At 36.9% G+C, this 16,074-nt stretch overlaps 1 protein-coding gene across 2 annotated transcripts in view; it reads right to left on the reverse strand.

The window, feature by feature from the left end:
* Positions 1-834: 834 nt before the first annotated feature.
* lrp5 (low density lipoprotein receptor-related protein 5) overlaps positions 835-16,074 on the reverse strand; it is a 57,436-nt gene continuing 42,196 nt past the window's right edge. Inside the window, exons 11-24 of one of the 2 annotated variants that reach the window (XM_084396959.1) lie at positions 14,914-15,140; positions 13,135-13,319; positions 12,709-13,032; positions 11,601-11,797; positions 11,005-11,207; positions 8,634-8,824; positions 7,007-7,216; positions 6,196-6,321; positions 5,820-6,056; positions 5,000-5,110; positions 4,653-4,886; positions 4,407-4,549; positions 4,124-4,221; positions 835-3,047 (exon numbers count right to left, since the gene is read on the reverse strand). In XM_084396959.1, the coding sequence (XP_084253085.1) occupies positions 2,786-3,047; positions 4,124-4,221; positions 4,407-4,549; positions 4,653-4,886; positions 5,000-5,110; positions 5,820-6,056; positions 6,196-6,321; positions 7,007-7,216; positions 8,634-8,824; positions 11,005-11,207; positions 11,601-11,797; positions 12,709-13,032; positions 13,135-13,319; positions 14,914-15,140 (2,748 nt within the window). In that variant the 3' untranslated portion in view covers positions 835-2,785. Of the gene's footprint in view, positions 3,048-4,123; positions 4,222-4,406; positions 4,550-4,652; positions 4,890-4,999; positions 5,111-5,819; positions 6,057-6,195; positions 6,322-7,006; positions 7,217-8,633; positions 8,825-11,004; positions 11,208-11,600; positions 11,798-12,708; positions 13,033-13,134; positions 13,320-14,913; positions 15,141-16,074 lie in introns of both variants that reach the window. The other variant, XM_084396958.1, reaches the window with a different exon arrangement.

Consider the following 16,074-nt stretch of genomic DNA (forward strand, 5'->3'; position numbering starts at 1 on the left):
TCTGTATAACGGGGTAAATAGGCGAAGACTATTTTCTAAAGACTAAAAACTAAAGAAAATATATTTAAGACTTTCCAAATAGGAATAAGATTTTAATATAAAAATGAGAGGGGAAGAGGGCCATACCAACCTCATTTGTATTTGTTGTTGTTTTCACCCACATGAGGGCAGCAGAAGACAAAATGGCTGAAATCCCGAACCACTGGCAACGATCAAACACAGATTTATTTTATTACCGTAACACGCAATTCCACTACAGCAATGTCACGTTCAACAATAACATTTCATAAAGCTCTGTTTGGAATGATCTAAATCTAAAGTGTTTCTGCATTCTTGGTCATGTTTGTTGGTTTACCACTGGACTGAGACACACCGTGCTCAATTCAATTAACATTTGCCTTATTGAAGCCTCTGGCTCTTTGTTCACTGTAAATCTAAGGGATTTTTTTGATTTTCGGATCACTTAGAGAAATAAAAGCACATCTGCCTTTAACAAGCCACATGATTTGAGGCATTTTTTACGCACAGCTGAATAAGCAAGTTACTTTACCTATATGTAAATATGAGTTCATGATCAATAAGTTATGACAACATATGTTGTTGCACTGCTTGCTCATCAACATAAGTTAAGCAGTCTTTTTTTTTTTACTTTTTTTATGTTATACAAGATTCAACTCATTAAAAAGAAAAAAAAAGTCAGTTTAAGTTAAAATGACTCAAACATCCAAGTTGATTGTACTTAAAAATTTAAGGTAGCAACTTTTTTTTACAGCTTATGAGACATAATACTGCATTAACAATCACCATGTTAAAGAAGACAATATTGCATTTCTTAAAATAGAACCTTTATTATATATAAAAATGCTTTTGATACAAAAATTGTCACAAGTGTGCATTATATGAGGCATTTTTGTACACAAAACAAAGACATTGGTGGTGCACCGATGAGCAAAAAGCTCTTCGAGAGTGGATGGTACGATATAGACAGATTCAGTCAAAGCGCTGACCTGCCAAAGTGGTATAAAAATCCTAATAATCTCCATTCAGTCACATTCACGATGAATAGTGTTACCTTGAGGGCAATTTAATGAGATCCATAACTCTGGAAAATAATTTGCATCACCTGTTAAACTGGTCTTTGCTGAGTTTTCTAGATTGACTATTTCCTTTCATCTAATATTTGCCTTAAAAGACATTGCTATATGTCTTTTTGTGTGGCTATCTGTAAAAACAACTAATGTAATCAGTCTGTGAAACTCAATCTTGTAGTTTTTTCTAGATCTAGAATTCTAGTTATGCACATGTAATTTCATGTAAGTGCTCAATTTGGCAAAGAGAAAAAAGTACATTTTAAACACACATGCATGGCATTTCAATGTGTGCTACAAGACGTTTTAACCTAAAAAACATTATCTCCATCGAATTAGCATTATAAAGAGGGAAATACAGTTTGATTCTTCAACTTTACCACAAAATCGGAAAATTGCATTTCATGAATTAAAAAAAGCAGTTTGTTACCATAATATTACAGTAAAATTAACCACATATCCTTGTTTAAATCATAGCTTAGTTTTACTGTTGTATTATTATTATTACTATAATTATTATTTTTTAGTTTTTTTACTAAACACCTACAATGAGTTCAGTCCATGAGATCTGATAAATCCATGTAGCTCACTACAAAGCAGGTGACTTTCCGCTTCTTTAAAGGAATAGTTCACTAAAATATGAACATTTTGTCATCATTTACTCACACTCATGCTGTCCCAAACCCTTACGACTTTCCTTCTTTTGTAGAAAACAAAATGAGATGTTTATCAGAATGTCCAAGCTGCTCTTTTTCATATAATGAAAGTGAATGGTGACCACGGCTGCCAAGAAAGATAGTTAATAATTACTTATCTTAATTACTATGGTTTGGTATGATGCTTTTACGGTACTTTTTGGTCCCCATCCACTTTCAACAGCAGCTTGGACATTCTGCTAAACATCGTCTTTAATGTTTCACGGGGGAAATGTTTCACAAGATTTTTAGTTGAACTATCCCTTTAAGACAAGACTTTTAAACAAGACTCCTTCAAAGCAATGGCATTTCACATGTATGTTTTTCTATAAGAGATTAATAACAATTTTACAATGGTCTATGGTCAGTTCTCATTATATAAACAAAACATTTTAGCTGGCTGTTTTCATTTGTCATTATTTACAGTAAAAGATTTATGTACAATAGCAGCAAACACACTTTTGGTAAACAGGACAAACCAAACATATGCTTGGAATAGTATCATATTCACATAGAACATAATCAAAACAACACCTCATTGCCATTACGAAAAACATGAATTATTTACTTAATTACACATATGTACAATTCCTCTGCAGCGGATGATTTTGGTGTTATATAGACGATTTGGTTCGCAATTAAACTTCTTTATAATTGGTATTATGAAAAAAAAAGATGATTAAATCATAACCATCCTGAAACAGTGACACGGTTGCATTTCAGTTCATATTCTTATATATTGAAGATCTTGTAGTGAATTGGGGGGGGGGGGGGGGGGGGGGGGGGGATTAAAAACGATGTCATAATATAATTAACTCGTGCAAGCCTCGTCCTGTCACGACCGCTGTTCACGTAACTCTGGGTGGAAATATCCGGAAAACGTTTCCTGTTCCTCCCAAAAAGCTGAAATGTTTCTTGAACAAAGCGTGTGGAAAATTAAATAAAATCTTTGTTTCTTTAACTATTTAAAACTATGTACAGAGCGTGGCGGTTTGCCGGGTGTCATGAGGAGTCTGTGCAGGGCGAGGGGGGCGGGGGGCACAGGTGGAAGTAGCTGCGCTCGGTGGAGGGCGAGGGAGGGCAGCTCTCCTCCGCTGACATGTACTGGCTGCGGGGCGTGGGGGGCGGGGGGTAGGGGTCAGAGTCTGAATTGAGGTCCATGTAGTACTTATTGCTTTTCCAGCGGCTGGTGGTGTAGTCACTGTCACACACGTCTGTGCTGCAGGGGGTGGTGGGGGGCGCGACCCCTCGCATCAAATATGGCCTGTCAAGGGGAAAGATTCACAGATCAGTAACTGGAGGAGACGTTTGAGCTATGTGTCCATCAGCAGAGTCATCTATTCAGCCATCCTTTTATCTATCTATCTATCTATCTATCTATCTATCTATCTATCTATCTATCTATCTATCTATCTATCTATCTGTCTGTCTGTCTGTCTGTCTATCTGTCTGTCTATCTGTCTGTCTATCTGTCTGTCTGTCTGTCTGTCTATCCAATTCCCTATCCATCTACTTATCTAACTTACTAAGTACATATCTATCATTATCAATCTATCTAATAATTCTATCTATCTAATAATTCTATCTATCTAATAATTCTATCTATCTAATAATTCTATCTATCTAATAATTCTATCTATCTATCTATCTATCTATCTAATAATTCTATCTATCTAATAATTCTATCTATCTAATAATTCTATCTATCTAATAATTCTATCTATCTATCTAATAATTCTATCTATCTAATAATTCTATCTATCTATCTAATAATGCTATCTATCTATCTATCTATCTATCTATCTAATAATACTATCTATCTATCTATCTATCTATCTATCTATCTAATAATGCTATCTATCTATCTATCTATCTATCTAATAATGCTATCTATCTATCTATCTATCTAATAATGCTATCTATCTATCTATCTATCTATCTATCTATCTATCTATCTAATAAAGCTATCTGTCTATCTATCTATCCATCCATCCATCCATCCATCCATCCACATATCTACTCATCTATCCATCCATCTACACATCTAATCATCCATGTACTCATCTAATCATCCCTGTTCTCATCCACTCATCCATCCATCCACTCACTCATCCATCCATCCACTCATCTCATCCATCCACTCTTCTCATCTCATCCATCCATCCATCCACCCATCCACCCATCCACTCATCCATCCACTCATCCATCCATCCATCCATCCACTCATCCATCCATCCATCCACTCACTCATCCATCCACCCACTCATCCATCCACTCATCCATCCATCCATCCATCCATCCATCCACTCATCCATCCAGGATCTCTGTACTAAATCCCACCTGTAAGACCTGGTTGTGGAAGGGCTGTTGGACGAATAGAAGACTTCTGCGTTGTAAAGTGAGCGATCTGTTGCTGGTGATGGAGGAGGGTTGAGCATCTACACACAGATCAGAAAAGAAAAGAAAAATAAATTATATGGCATTAACAACAATAAACCAGACAATATAAAATATATTAATGAGCATTTAATTTAAAATACAAAACCCTTTTTCCCTAGATGGAATTAAATCAATAAACACTGGCCCTTTCTTATAAACAATAAACTGATGAATATTGCAGTACCTGCGGATAGAAAGCTCCTTTTGTGCTGGAAGAGCTACTGGATGAAGCTCCTGTCACATGATTTCTGTCGTAGAGAGGCGCCCCACTGCTGCTGCTGCCCATGAGACTCACTGAGCTCATCATGGACTTCCCACAGGAAATACCTGTGCCACAGCGAGACAGACTCATCACACACAAGACTCATCACAGGCAGAGAAACCATTCACCTTAAGAGACTGCAGCAGCTATCAAACAGTAGACCTTTACCTGTAAAAGTACCGTGCTGTGAATTTGTGGGTGCGATGAAGTTGAGGGGCACGTGAGGGGTCCCGCTGATGTACTCGTGGGGGAAGCCTCCGTTGGGGCCCTTGTAATGGCGACACACGACTCTCTGACACACAAAACACATGCCTCCCATCACAAAGACAGAGAGGATGATGCCGATGACGGGGCCGATGGTGCTGGTGTGACGCGGGAGGTCGTTGGGGGGCGGAGGGAAATCTGCTAATAAGACAAACGGATGTTTTCGCCTTGCAGGAATCGTTTCAATCACCAAGTTATGTATGCATGGTCAAACACCATATGCTGTTTTTGGTATGATATGATCAACGTACCACAGAAAAGCTCATCAGATTTGTCTGTGCAGTCTGCGAAGGAGTCACACTGCTGTTTCTTCAGGATACACTGGTTGTTGCCACAACGGAACTGATTAGGCATACAAATGGCTGATGGGGGAAAAAAGGGAGAGGACAGATAAGAGACTGCCAATTAAAACAGCTTCAGTGTATAAATAAAAAAAAGAGGCAGCATAAATGTATGAATGGAATGGAATTTGCAACAAAAGTCAAACTCTTTCTTTAACTATACATTGTCATATGAACAAGACAGTTATTTAAGTTTTTTTTAATACTATCCCCCGGTTTCACAGACAAGGCTTAAGCCTAGTTCCAGACCAGAATGCATGTTTGAGCTGTTTCAACTGAAAGCAACTTGCAGCGACATACCTTAAAATATGTCAGTGCCATTGTTTTGTCTCAAGATGCACACCCAGTAATGTTTTTCTAAGCACATTTATAAAAGCTACTTAAATGTCCTAATTGAACAAAGGCCTAATCCTGGCTTAATTTGTGAAACCAGGCCTATAACGTTTTTCAACCCAAAATCGAGTTGGACATTAAAAAAATGCTGTTCATTAAATGACTCAAGTGAATAATTTTAACCTCTCCAGTGATGATTCAGTGATTTGTCTGACTGACTGGTGAGTTGTTTCAGAATAATTGTACTGATTCACACAGCAAACTATTGATTTATATGAGCTGATTTCATTTGAAAGTATGAAAGTAATTCAAAAGGTAAGTTAAATTGTATTTGCACATCCTTTTGTAAAGGAGAGCTGCTTGTCTTGCTCTTTTGCTGCGGAAAAGTTGAACGTACTTTCGCAATCCAGTTCATCAGAGCCGTCTGCGCAGTCTGGCTCTCCGTTGCAGCGGAGCTGAGAGTCCACGCACTGGCCTTTGTCGCACTGGAACTGGAGTTCGGAGCAGATGGGGCAGTTCATCTCGTCGCTGTGGTCTGCGCACTCGGCGATGCCGTCGCAGCGCCACGCCATGGGGATGCAGTCGATCTCACCAGTAGCACAGGTGAACTGCTCGCTAGAGCACGTGGGAGGCTCTGACGGAGGTTGTGAGTAAAAATGCAATTAGCGCTGATACATAAAAAACGATTTGTGCATTTTTGGTTTCATGCCACAGATATGTGTGTGTGTATATATATATATATATATATATATATATATATATGTCTAATGTACCTCCGCAGCTGAGTAGATTTTGAAGCAGCACCAGGTGCATGGGACAAGAGCAGCGTGGCGTCCCGTCGCCCTTAGCGATGCAGATGTGGGAGCAGCCTCCGTTATCACGGGAACAAGGGTGGGATGCTGTTAGGGAGATTAAAGGACAAATTATACTCTTTAATAATAGGAACTCTGAAGCCATGTGGACATTAACTACATAATTATACAGATTTTTGCCAACATATGATTTTTGCAGCTCAAACAAGGTGAAATGCAGGTTAAAACAATGACTTACACACTCGTGTTTTGCTGGCATATGTGCGCATATATATATATATATATAAACACTTTAATATTAATATTAATATAGAATTCTTAAATAATTAATATTTTAATTATACAAATATTAAATTAAAATATTCATATATATATATATATATATATATATATATATATATATATAAACACACAAGTAATTATAATAGAATAATATGCAAGGTACATTCCTTTTAATTAGTCCTTCTTAAATGTAATGAATATTTTCAAAATATCTTAAATTTGTTATATATATATATATATATTATGTTAGTAAGTAAATAATATGCAAAATGTTATTCTTATAATTTATAATATCTTTATATTTGTATACAATAGTAGATCATTAAATTAAATTAAATTAAATTAAATTTGTAAATAACTTGACATCTTATATTCTGTATCTATACAACATAAATCATTATATTATATTATTTTATGCACATAGCTCACAAGGTTTTGGAGCAGAGCTAATGATTTAGTCTTAAAGAAATGTAAGAAACTGTGAATTTACCAAACTCCTCTGGTTCCATGTACTCCACCGCATGGATGCTGGTCAGGTACTGGAGTCGCCCCTGAATGCGGGTCCTCTTCTCTCCGGTCAGCTTGTCCACGCGCTCGATCATCTGCTGCTGTTTGTCGATCCAGTACAGGTGATCGCCCAGCACTGTCAGACCGACAGGCTGAAGGATGTTGGAGTCCTGAAGAACGATTCGATTGGCCCCTGGAAAGCAAACAAAGAGATCCGCAGAGTCATAATTCAGGTTTTTCCCTGTGTCGCGCTATAAATCATATCTATTCAGCCTTTGTGTTGGTCATTTGGCTGCAGAGGGATTCTGTTGCGCAAGGAGATTAGCCATGGCTTAAGGTGTGACCATCTGTCTCATGCTAACATCAAACATCAGAGCTCAGCATCTGGAGAGACTTTGCTTACTGGCAGCTCATTGGAAATAAGTAAGAGAAATCAGACAAGTCAGTGATTTTCGGTGACGAACGCACTTAAATAACCTCAGAAGAATGAACTATGTTACAGTCCATCAAATTCTTTATTAGAGTTTTGTCAATGTATATACCATGTTTAGACAACACAGACTATACTGTTTTGATTAGTTTAGACTGGGCGCTATTGAACATATACAGCGTAAATCTAGATTGAACCTGGCCTGTGCTCTCTGTCTGTATTTGTTTGGTTTCCATAGCTGTCATTTGACATGTTTAGAGGATCAAATCTGATTGGAGAGGTCAGAAAGTTGTCCTTATTTCACATGGTGTTCCAGAATACTTCAGAACTGATCGCAATCAATTTGCCCGCGGGCGATGCACTACAAGACAGGAAACAAAAACATTCTGAGCCTGTGATTCAGTGACATGGTTACGTAGTGAGGGAAAAGACATACTCTTTCTGGCAACGCTCTGACATCAAAATAAATCACTAACATTGAGTTGTATGGGAACATTTCGTTTTTCAAGTCTTAAATCATGACATTTGGTACAATATTACAACCAACACAATGTTTGTTTTTATAATTGTACAAAACTCAACTTTCACTCAAATGCTGATAATAAGGCACAATAAATTGTTAATTTAGTATTATTATCTATACATTTTTATATATTTTGAATTGGCTTTTATTTTTATATCCATGTTTATTTTTTCCCTTTTTTATTATTCTAAAATATTTAGCCATTTATATATTAGCTATATTTAGTTCAGTTTTAGTTTAATTAAATTTAAGTACTTAACCTTAAACCTTTTTTTATGCGATTTGATTTCAGCTTTATTTTTATATTTTAATAGTTCTAGTTTTAGTTACCAATAACGACACTGATTGTTACAACAGTTTATTGGCTGATTTTAGTGATTCTTTTCTATTTATTGTACTGGCTGATATTGGACATTTACAGTAATTAGCTTGGTAAAGTAGTGTAGATATTTTAATATTGGGCATAACATAAAATAATTAATGGCTTATTAATTGGCCAGATTTGTTATATCAGTACTTCCCTATTATATAAAAATTGTTTTAAATATATATAAATATATTTTTTTATATATTATAATTGTATTAGATAACTGTTCAAAATTCAGTTTGATATAAAATTAGTATTTGAAATGTAAGCCAAAATGTATTAGTATTTACCAGACAGGTCACTGCTCTCAATCCGTTTCAGGTCTGCATCCACCCAGAACAGCTTGCCCAGCTTGTTGTCCAAAGCCAGAGCCACGGGGCGGATCAAACCAGTCGTGAACAGGGATTCACGCTCCGTCCCATCCAAAGACGCACCTTCGATTTTAGCTGAACGATCCTGGACAGTAGTGAAATACATGTAGCTGTTGAAAAAAAAAGGTTTGGAAGTTACATACCCTTTTCCAAATAAAGTAAAATGTAGTGAAAGCAAAGTGATTTTAATTGGATTCTATAAACAACATCTTTCAAGATGTTTCAACATCTAATAAAAGTGTTTGTAGTAATTTATGTTATTGCATTAAATAACCAACATATGATCTGTAGGCTTGGATAAACGCTCATTTGTTGAATAGAAAGAACAACTTTGATAGGGCCATGTTGTTTTGACTGTGTGGGAGAATTGTGTATCTTCACACATCACAAAAGCCCTTTAGCCCTAATGTTATGTCTAGACTAGTTTGTGATAACTCTCAAAGGTGCGTTTGCTCCTTTGTTTTCAGTTGCTGTCTGAGAAACACAATTTGCATCTGTTAGCAATTTGGTTCGGCTCAAAAAAAAAAAAAAAAAACTGAACAGCAATATCGATATCGACGCCAATTCAGTGTCTGAGTGTCATTAAAAATGAGAAAATAGCACAGCTTAAAAAAACAGTTACTTCTGGGAAAAGTTTAGGGGCGATATACATTTTATTTGATACATTTCCAATGCTAAGAAGGGGACAGAAGAAATGAATAAACCCCAACATTGGTTTGGCTGATGGATCTGAAGATGCCTTCTCTGAGTCAGAGCACTATGGAGTGTAATGCACTCACTAAACATTTGCCAAAGCCTGACTTCAGTGTGGGGAATGTACATTTCCCACCTGCATGTTAAACAAAACCTTATGCTAACATCTTTGAAGATGTTTTGATCCTGAACGATCTGAAAAACTAGGTAAACCAATGCTTCATTAATTTTACGACATTTTAAATCGCCATCTGATCTGGTTTTGACAGCATTTTGGATCCAGATCCACCGATTAACATTTCTTTAATCTGTGCTTTTAACACCAAGTTGATTATCAATTATATAAAACACAAAACAAACCATAACAGGCCAGTGTTAGCGTTAGCTGAAATAAAAATATAAATTAGATTAAAAACTTGTTTAATTATATATTATTTAACTATATATTAACTTAAATTTAATTATATATTAAAACAAAAATATTACTTTTTTACACTGAAATAAGTTGAAGTACTAAAATAACTAAATCTTTACACGACACCGAACAAAACTGCGTTTTGGCTGTTCGTTTACATGACAACTGCATTTTAGGGGCCAGAAAACGGGTTTCAAAGCGCAAGTTTTTAAAACCATATCATTATTGTCTCCGTGTAAACTACAAAACGGATTTGTGAAAACGGTGACGTCATGCGCATGCATATTACGTGTTCAGTCTATAGTGTTCCTTTACAAAGTGACATTGCCAACTACTGGCCTGGCAGCAGAATACAGTTCTCGCGGATCCGTGTGAATGGGGTTTGAACTGTCGTCTGTGCGCGAAAAATGCTAAGGAAACACTTTTCCGTATCGTTGTCATGTAAACGTACACTTAAAAATAAATGAAAAATAAATAGAAATATATTTTTAAAAAAGGGGAAAAAAAGACAAAAGCACATAAAATTACTAAACCGTGAACTAAAATGAAAACACTAACAGGCATGACAAAACTCATTCTATTCAGACATCTACAATTTAGGGGATAAAATGTGCAACTAAATATAAGTGCAACAGTGAAAACACAAGCTTGATCTCAGACACACATTACATGCTCGTTTTTGTGCCATCATTTTTCTATCCTGCCACTATTATGGGATAAGTCCCCTACACCCCACCAAGATGAGGTTGAGACATAAATAGAAAACCCACTGATGACGGTCACACTAACAATGGGACACACACAATTACAGTGCACGCAGCCAACGCCTGTGCTTGGTCGAGCCGCTAGCGAACGCCGCAGCACGAGGACCACAGAGGGCCATCTGTTCCACATATTTGGCTATTGGAGAGGCCTGGATGGAATCAAGAGTTTTCCGACAATACGAAAGCAATGGCGAAGTGCGCCGTCATTAGGGTATCCAGTTCTATGCTGTAATTTCAAGTCCGCAGGCCATATATCAATAAACAATTGATAAGGTGTTGTTATGTTTATGAAAAGGAGCCAAACCAAAGGTGAAAAACAAAATCTGGCCCTGAGGTTTTGGACTGGATGAGCAATTAAATTGAATGCAGGTTGTAATAATCATGCCCTATACTTTATTCTGCTAATTAATAATCGTACCCTTTCTCAGCGTTCACCACAATGGCACGCGGCTTGTCCACATCATCCTTCAGGACCTCTCCGATAACGTCGCCGTCCATGCGATGGATGTTGATGGTGTTGGTGCTCTCGCAGGTCCAGTAGACGGTGCGACTGTAGGAGTCCAGACTCAGGTCATGAGGCTGCTTCGGGTGAAGACTGGCTGGGGTCATCACCGTGGACGTCTGATAAATCAGATGACATCATTTTAAATTAGGACCGTCAACATATGGTATGCTGATTAACTTAATTGATCACAAATAATTGCCTATCAGTATGGCAAAATGAAGATAATACAGAAGTGGATCAGATATTAAGAAATGGTTTTAAATTATAATAATAATAATGAATATATTATAACTAATATTATTATGAATTTTTATATTAAGAACAACAACAAAATGTATTATCAACATACTAATAACATTTGTTATCATCAACAAAACTATTTTTTTTAAACTAATTTAATTGAAACATATGTAAATAATATATTAAATAATAAATATTTGTTGCAATCAGAGCAGTTCAGGTGAGTATTATAATCAAGTTACATCAATGTTCTTTGATTGAACTGTCACCTGAGTGCCATCATCCCTGGCCCTGCGGATGTTTTGTCGGCCATCCACCCAGTAGACCAGGCGTTCCAAGGGGTCAAAGCTGATGGCACGCAAATTCTTCATAACGTGGATTGGTAGAATCATGTCTGGACTCTGTTCTCCCAGTACCATTCGACTGATGGAGCTCTTCTGGCTGAAGAGCAGGAAGCTAGAGGGCGCTGTTGAGCAAAACAACAGGGAGGCAAGAATAAGGAATGAAACCTAAGTTTTAAGAGCACAGGTCAACAATGGACAATTCAAAGCCAGCTTCATTCCTCTGATCAGAAGGTGAAGGTCAGCTAAACGCAATCATACTAACTAAACGCAATCAGCCTTCCCCTCCAGGCAATGAAAGAATGAAGAAACAAGAGGGACTTAAAAAAGTAGAAACACACTAGCATTGCCAAGACCTCTGCACTCTTGGCCAAATGCTCTCACCGGGCTCCCTGGCGTGCTTGTTTAATCCAAGTTCAGTCATTTTTAAGCTTATAAGGAATTAAATGCATATGACTGAGTTATGCATGGCTGGGAGCCATTGTTTTCTAATGCCATTTCAATCTGCCAACTGCATCTTAAAACCCATGACTCACTTTAATGTCAAGTAAAACCTAGTGAACTTTATGGCTGAAAGACCATAGATTACTTAAGCCCTGATGGCTGCTAAAATATAAAAACATATCAAAACAATGCATTTTAATTAGGGTTCAACAATAAGGACAATATTATTAAATAATAATCAGTAGTACTAGTAGTATACATAAACATTTTATGAACAACAATGATATAAAATAATAATTTGTAGTTGTATACATAAAAACATTTTTTAATTTATTTAATAACATTTTCCTTACTGTTGGACCCTGATTAAAATGCATTGATTGGATTTTATGCAATAATATTTATATGAATTATAAAATATTGAATAATAAATCATTATTACTATTAATAACAATACATTTAGCAAAAATATTGGCAAGGCAAAAAACCTAGCCAAATTGTTGAGTGCAAAAATAATTAGAAGCCAAAGGAGGAACAATGATAGAAATCTAGCAACACTGAACACTTGATATGTCTCGTTTAAAAAACTCACAGCTGCAGTTGCGTCCGTTTGCCTCCAGGGTGTAGTGGGAAGCGCAGCGGCACTGGGCTCCAGAGGGGGATGCTAGGCAGAGGTGGGCGCACTGGCCGTTGTTCTGCGAGCACTCGTTGGCGCCATCTTGTCTAGAGGAGTGGAAAACCAGGATGTCCATGACATACTCCAGGTGCCCCTGCACCACGGTTCGGTTCAAGCCACTGCGCTTGTCCGCCCGCTCAATACTGCGCAGGTTCCAGTCGGTCCAGTAGATGTAGTCGCGATACTGGGTCAAGCCAAAAGGATGAGGAAGATCGTCGGCCACTATCTCCCTCTGCAAACCTGAGGACAATGCTTTTATAGTTTAATAAAGGAGGTAGGATGGTGTAATACGGTCTATGATTCAAGAGGCATTTATGGTTTTCAAAAGCTATGATTTGTCACCTTTCATGTTTGTAGACTCAATCATGCAGGTGTCCAGGTCTGTCCAGTAGAGCCGCTGGTCGATGTAGTCAATCGTAAGCCCGTTGGCTCGGCCCACTTTGTCTACTAAAGTCACGATGTTACTACCGTCCATGTGAGCGCGGGCTATCCTGGGTCGACCTCCCCATTCAGTCCAGTACATGTACCTGCAAACCCAAATCATTTACTTGACTGCATATCTGACAAAACTAGAATAAACTTTAGCAGCCATCACACTGACAAATTTGATTTATTTTGATCTGCTGTCTCTGGGCAGGCTGATATTAACAAGAAAACACATTCTATAAATCATAAATATTACATAATACTAAATATTACATATTACTAAATATAAAATAATAAATATATAAATAACGCTATTAGTCATAAATATAATTCTAAATATATAAACAATATAAATATAATTTATTTATTTAAATTAAAAACACTTAAACAATAACAAATAATTAAAAAAATACAAATTTGACTAAACTACTAATATTTATTTATATGTAATAATAATAATAATAATAATAATAATAATAATATAAATATTTATTAATTCATTTATATATTAATTCATTTATGAAAATACAATGAATGAATGAATGAAGAATGAATGTTTAATATGGCTACAGCAAATAAAACTAAATATAAAATACAAAAATATGAGCACTATTAATTTATTAGTAATTTTTATTTGCTATATAATTAATATAGTTAAATATATTTATTTAACATTTAAACTAATACAAATTATTAAATATTAATTACTTTTATTAAATATCATTATTAGATAAAGTTATTAATGTTTATTGATACATATTTATAAATATATCTTATTTAATATAGAAATGTTTAATCTAGCTACAGATACTAAACAAATATAACATTAAAAAATAACTATATAATAATAAAGAAATAATATATACTATTAATTTCTTAGTCATTTTATTAGCTATATAATTATGAACTATATTTATTAACCATACCTTAATTAATAAACATTAACTTATTTATTAATTTAATAATTTATTTAAAAACTATAAATTAATAAACAAATCAAATGAATAATATTTATCAAACAACTAAATAGATAAATATTGAATCTAACAAAAGCAAAGAAACGGAAAAGGAATAGCAGGGCTAATCTGCCTGCGTCAAACAACACTAAAGTTACTTTCCCCCCAATGGGTAAGTAAGCAGTGAAACGCACACGAGACCAATCCCTCAACCCACTCATTACACCACTGGGCTAAGAGTCAACTGAGTCAACACCTCTTAGTGTTAAGGTAAGAAGAGACAATGCTGAAGAATGTGTCGGCTAATAGAGGCAGTCGTGCCTCAGAAGCCACAGGAATGCCTGCTGGGCACTGGAAGACATGACTTCATTCCTCTGAGCCACACGCAGGGGCTGCGGCATGTTGGCACTTGTCTTCTGCCACACATACAACTTGATGCCCTGAGGAAGCACTGTAATACCAATAAGCGTGTCTGTGTTTGAGTATGAGAGTTAAATCAGTTATTTAAGTAGTGGTAATTATCGATTAGAATACTTCCAGAGGGCTAAAAAATGTAGGAAGCCTATGGTTAACCATCACAGACGGATGAGTGAACACTGTGTATGCAGTGCAGTGAATGTGCAGGATGGCAGACTCTAGGTTGAAAGAAGTACTTGGTAGGCAATGAATTTAAAGGGCACAATTGTAGCCACAAGAGTCAGAGTCAGAGCAGGACAGATTTTAAAGTCAGTGATCTTACCCATTGGCAGGGTCCAGAGCAAGAGAACGAGGGTTATCCAGGTCTTTGCAGACCAGCACTTGTCGGTACTGGCCGTCTAGACGGGCCACTTCAATTCGGTTGGTGCCGGTATCCGCCCAGTAGAGGTTTCGACCCATCCAGTCCACAGCCATTCCCTCAGGATAGTCCAGGCCAAACTCAATGACTGGTTCAACCAAACTGCCATTCATGAAGGCTCTGCTGATAGTCTGAAGAAGAAAAGTGACTAAAAGTGACTAAATACTAATGCTAAAAGCATTAATAACAGCCAATTCCTTATAAAACACAATGTTTTCAATTTCCACTCTATTGATTAGTGAGGTATATATATAGGGGCTTTTGCACTGGAGGAACCTTTTCATAGTTCCTAGAACTATTGGCAGAAGTACCTAGCCTAGAAATCTAGACGCACCCTAGCGGCAGTACATTTTATTTTGCAGCCAGTGTCGTCAAGTAACTCTCCTTTGGCTTGCGAGCTGGAAAAACCAAACTCTAGTCAGGCCAATCACATCGTGTATAGAGTCGGTGGGCGGGCTTAACATAACGATGACAGAGTTGTGACGGTTACGGGTGAATTCCCTGCTACTTGAAAAAGAAGATGGCTGCTGCTGCTGGCGAACAGCAGTCTTTCGAATCAGCTTTGGCCGCGACTCTGGAAGACTTGGAGTTAAGCTTTTCTTTGAGAAAAGAACAAATAACGGTACTGAAGTCTTTCTTAAAAAAGGAAGATGTGTTCGGAGTTTTGCCGAAAAGTTTAATCTATCAACTAGCTCCACTGGTGGGAAAACGCTCTGGTTGGTTGTATTTTGGTTGAATTTGAAAGACAACCGTTTATCCCGCCCCTCGGATTGAGCCCTGCCAATGGTGTGTTCCCAGACCCAACATCTTGATGTGGGTCTGGCTTGTCAGGCTAAGAAGTGCCCACTTTTTGGTGTGTTCGCACCACAGGAACTGAGAAGGATTTTAGTTCTCGGATCTCGGGAACTAAATCAGCTCCTACTTCAGAGTAGGGTCTAACCCAGCACGATAGGAACTATCAGTGACGTAAGTGTATGCTGATGGGCTGAACCGAACGAACACGAATAAATTAATGGAGAATGTGAGTGCTGTGGGCTCTGGCATTCTCAGCACCGTCAAAACAAA

Source organism: Rutilus rutilus, assembly GCF_951802725.1.
Source record: "Rutilus rutilus genome assembly, chromosome: 23".
NCBI lineage: Eukaryota > Metazoa > Chordata > Actinopteri > Cypriniformes > Leuciscidae > Rutilus > Rutilus rutilus.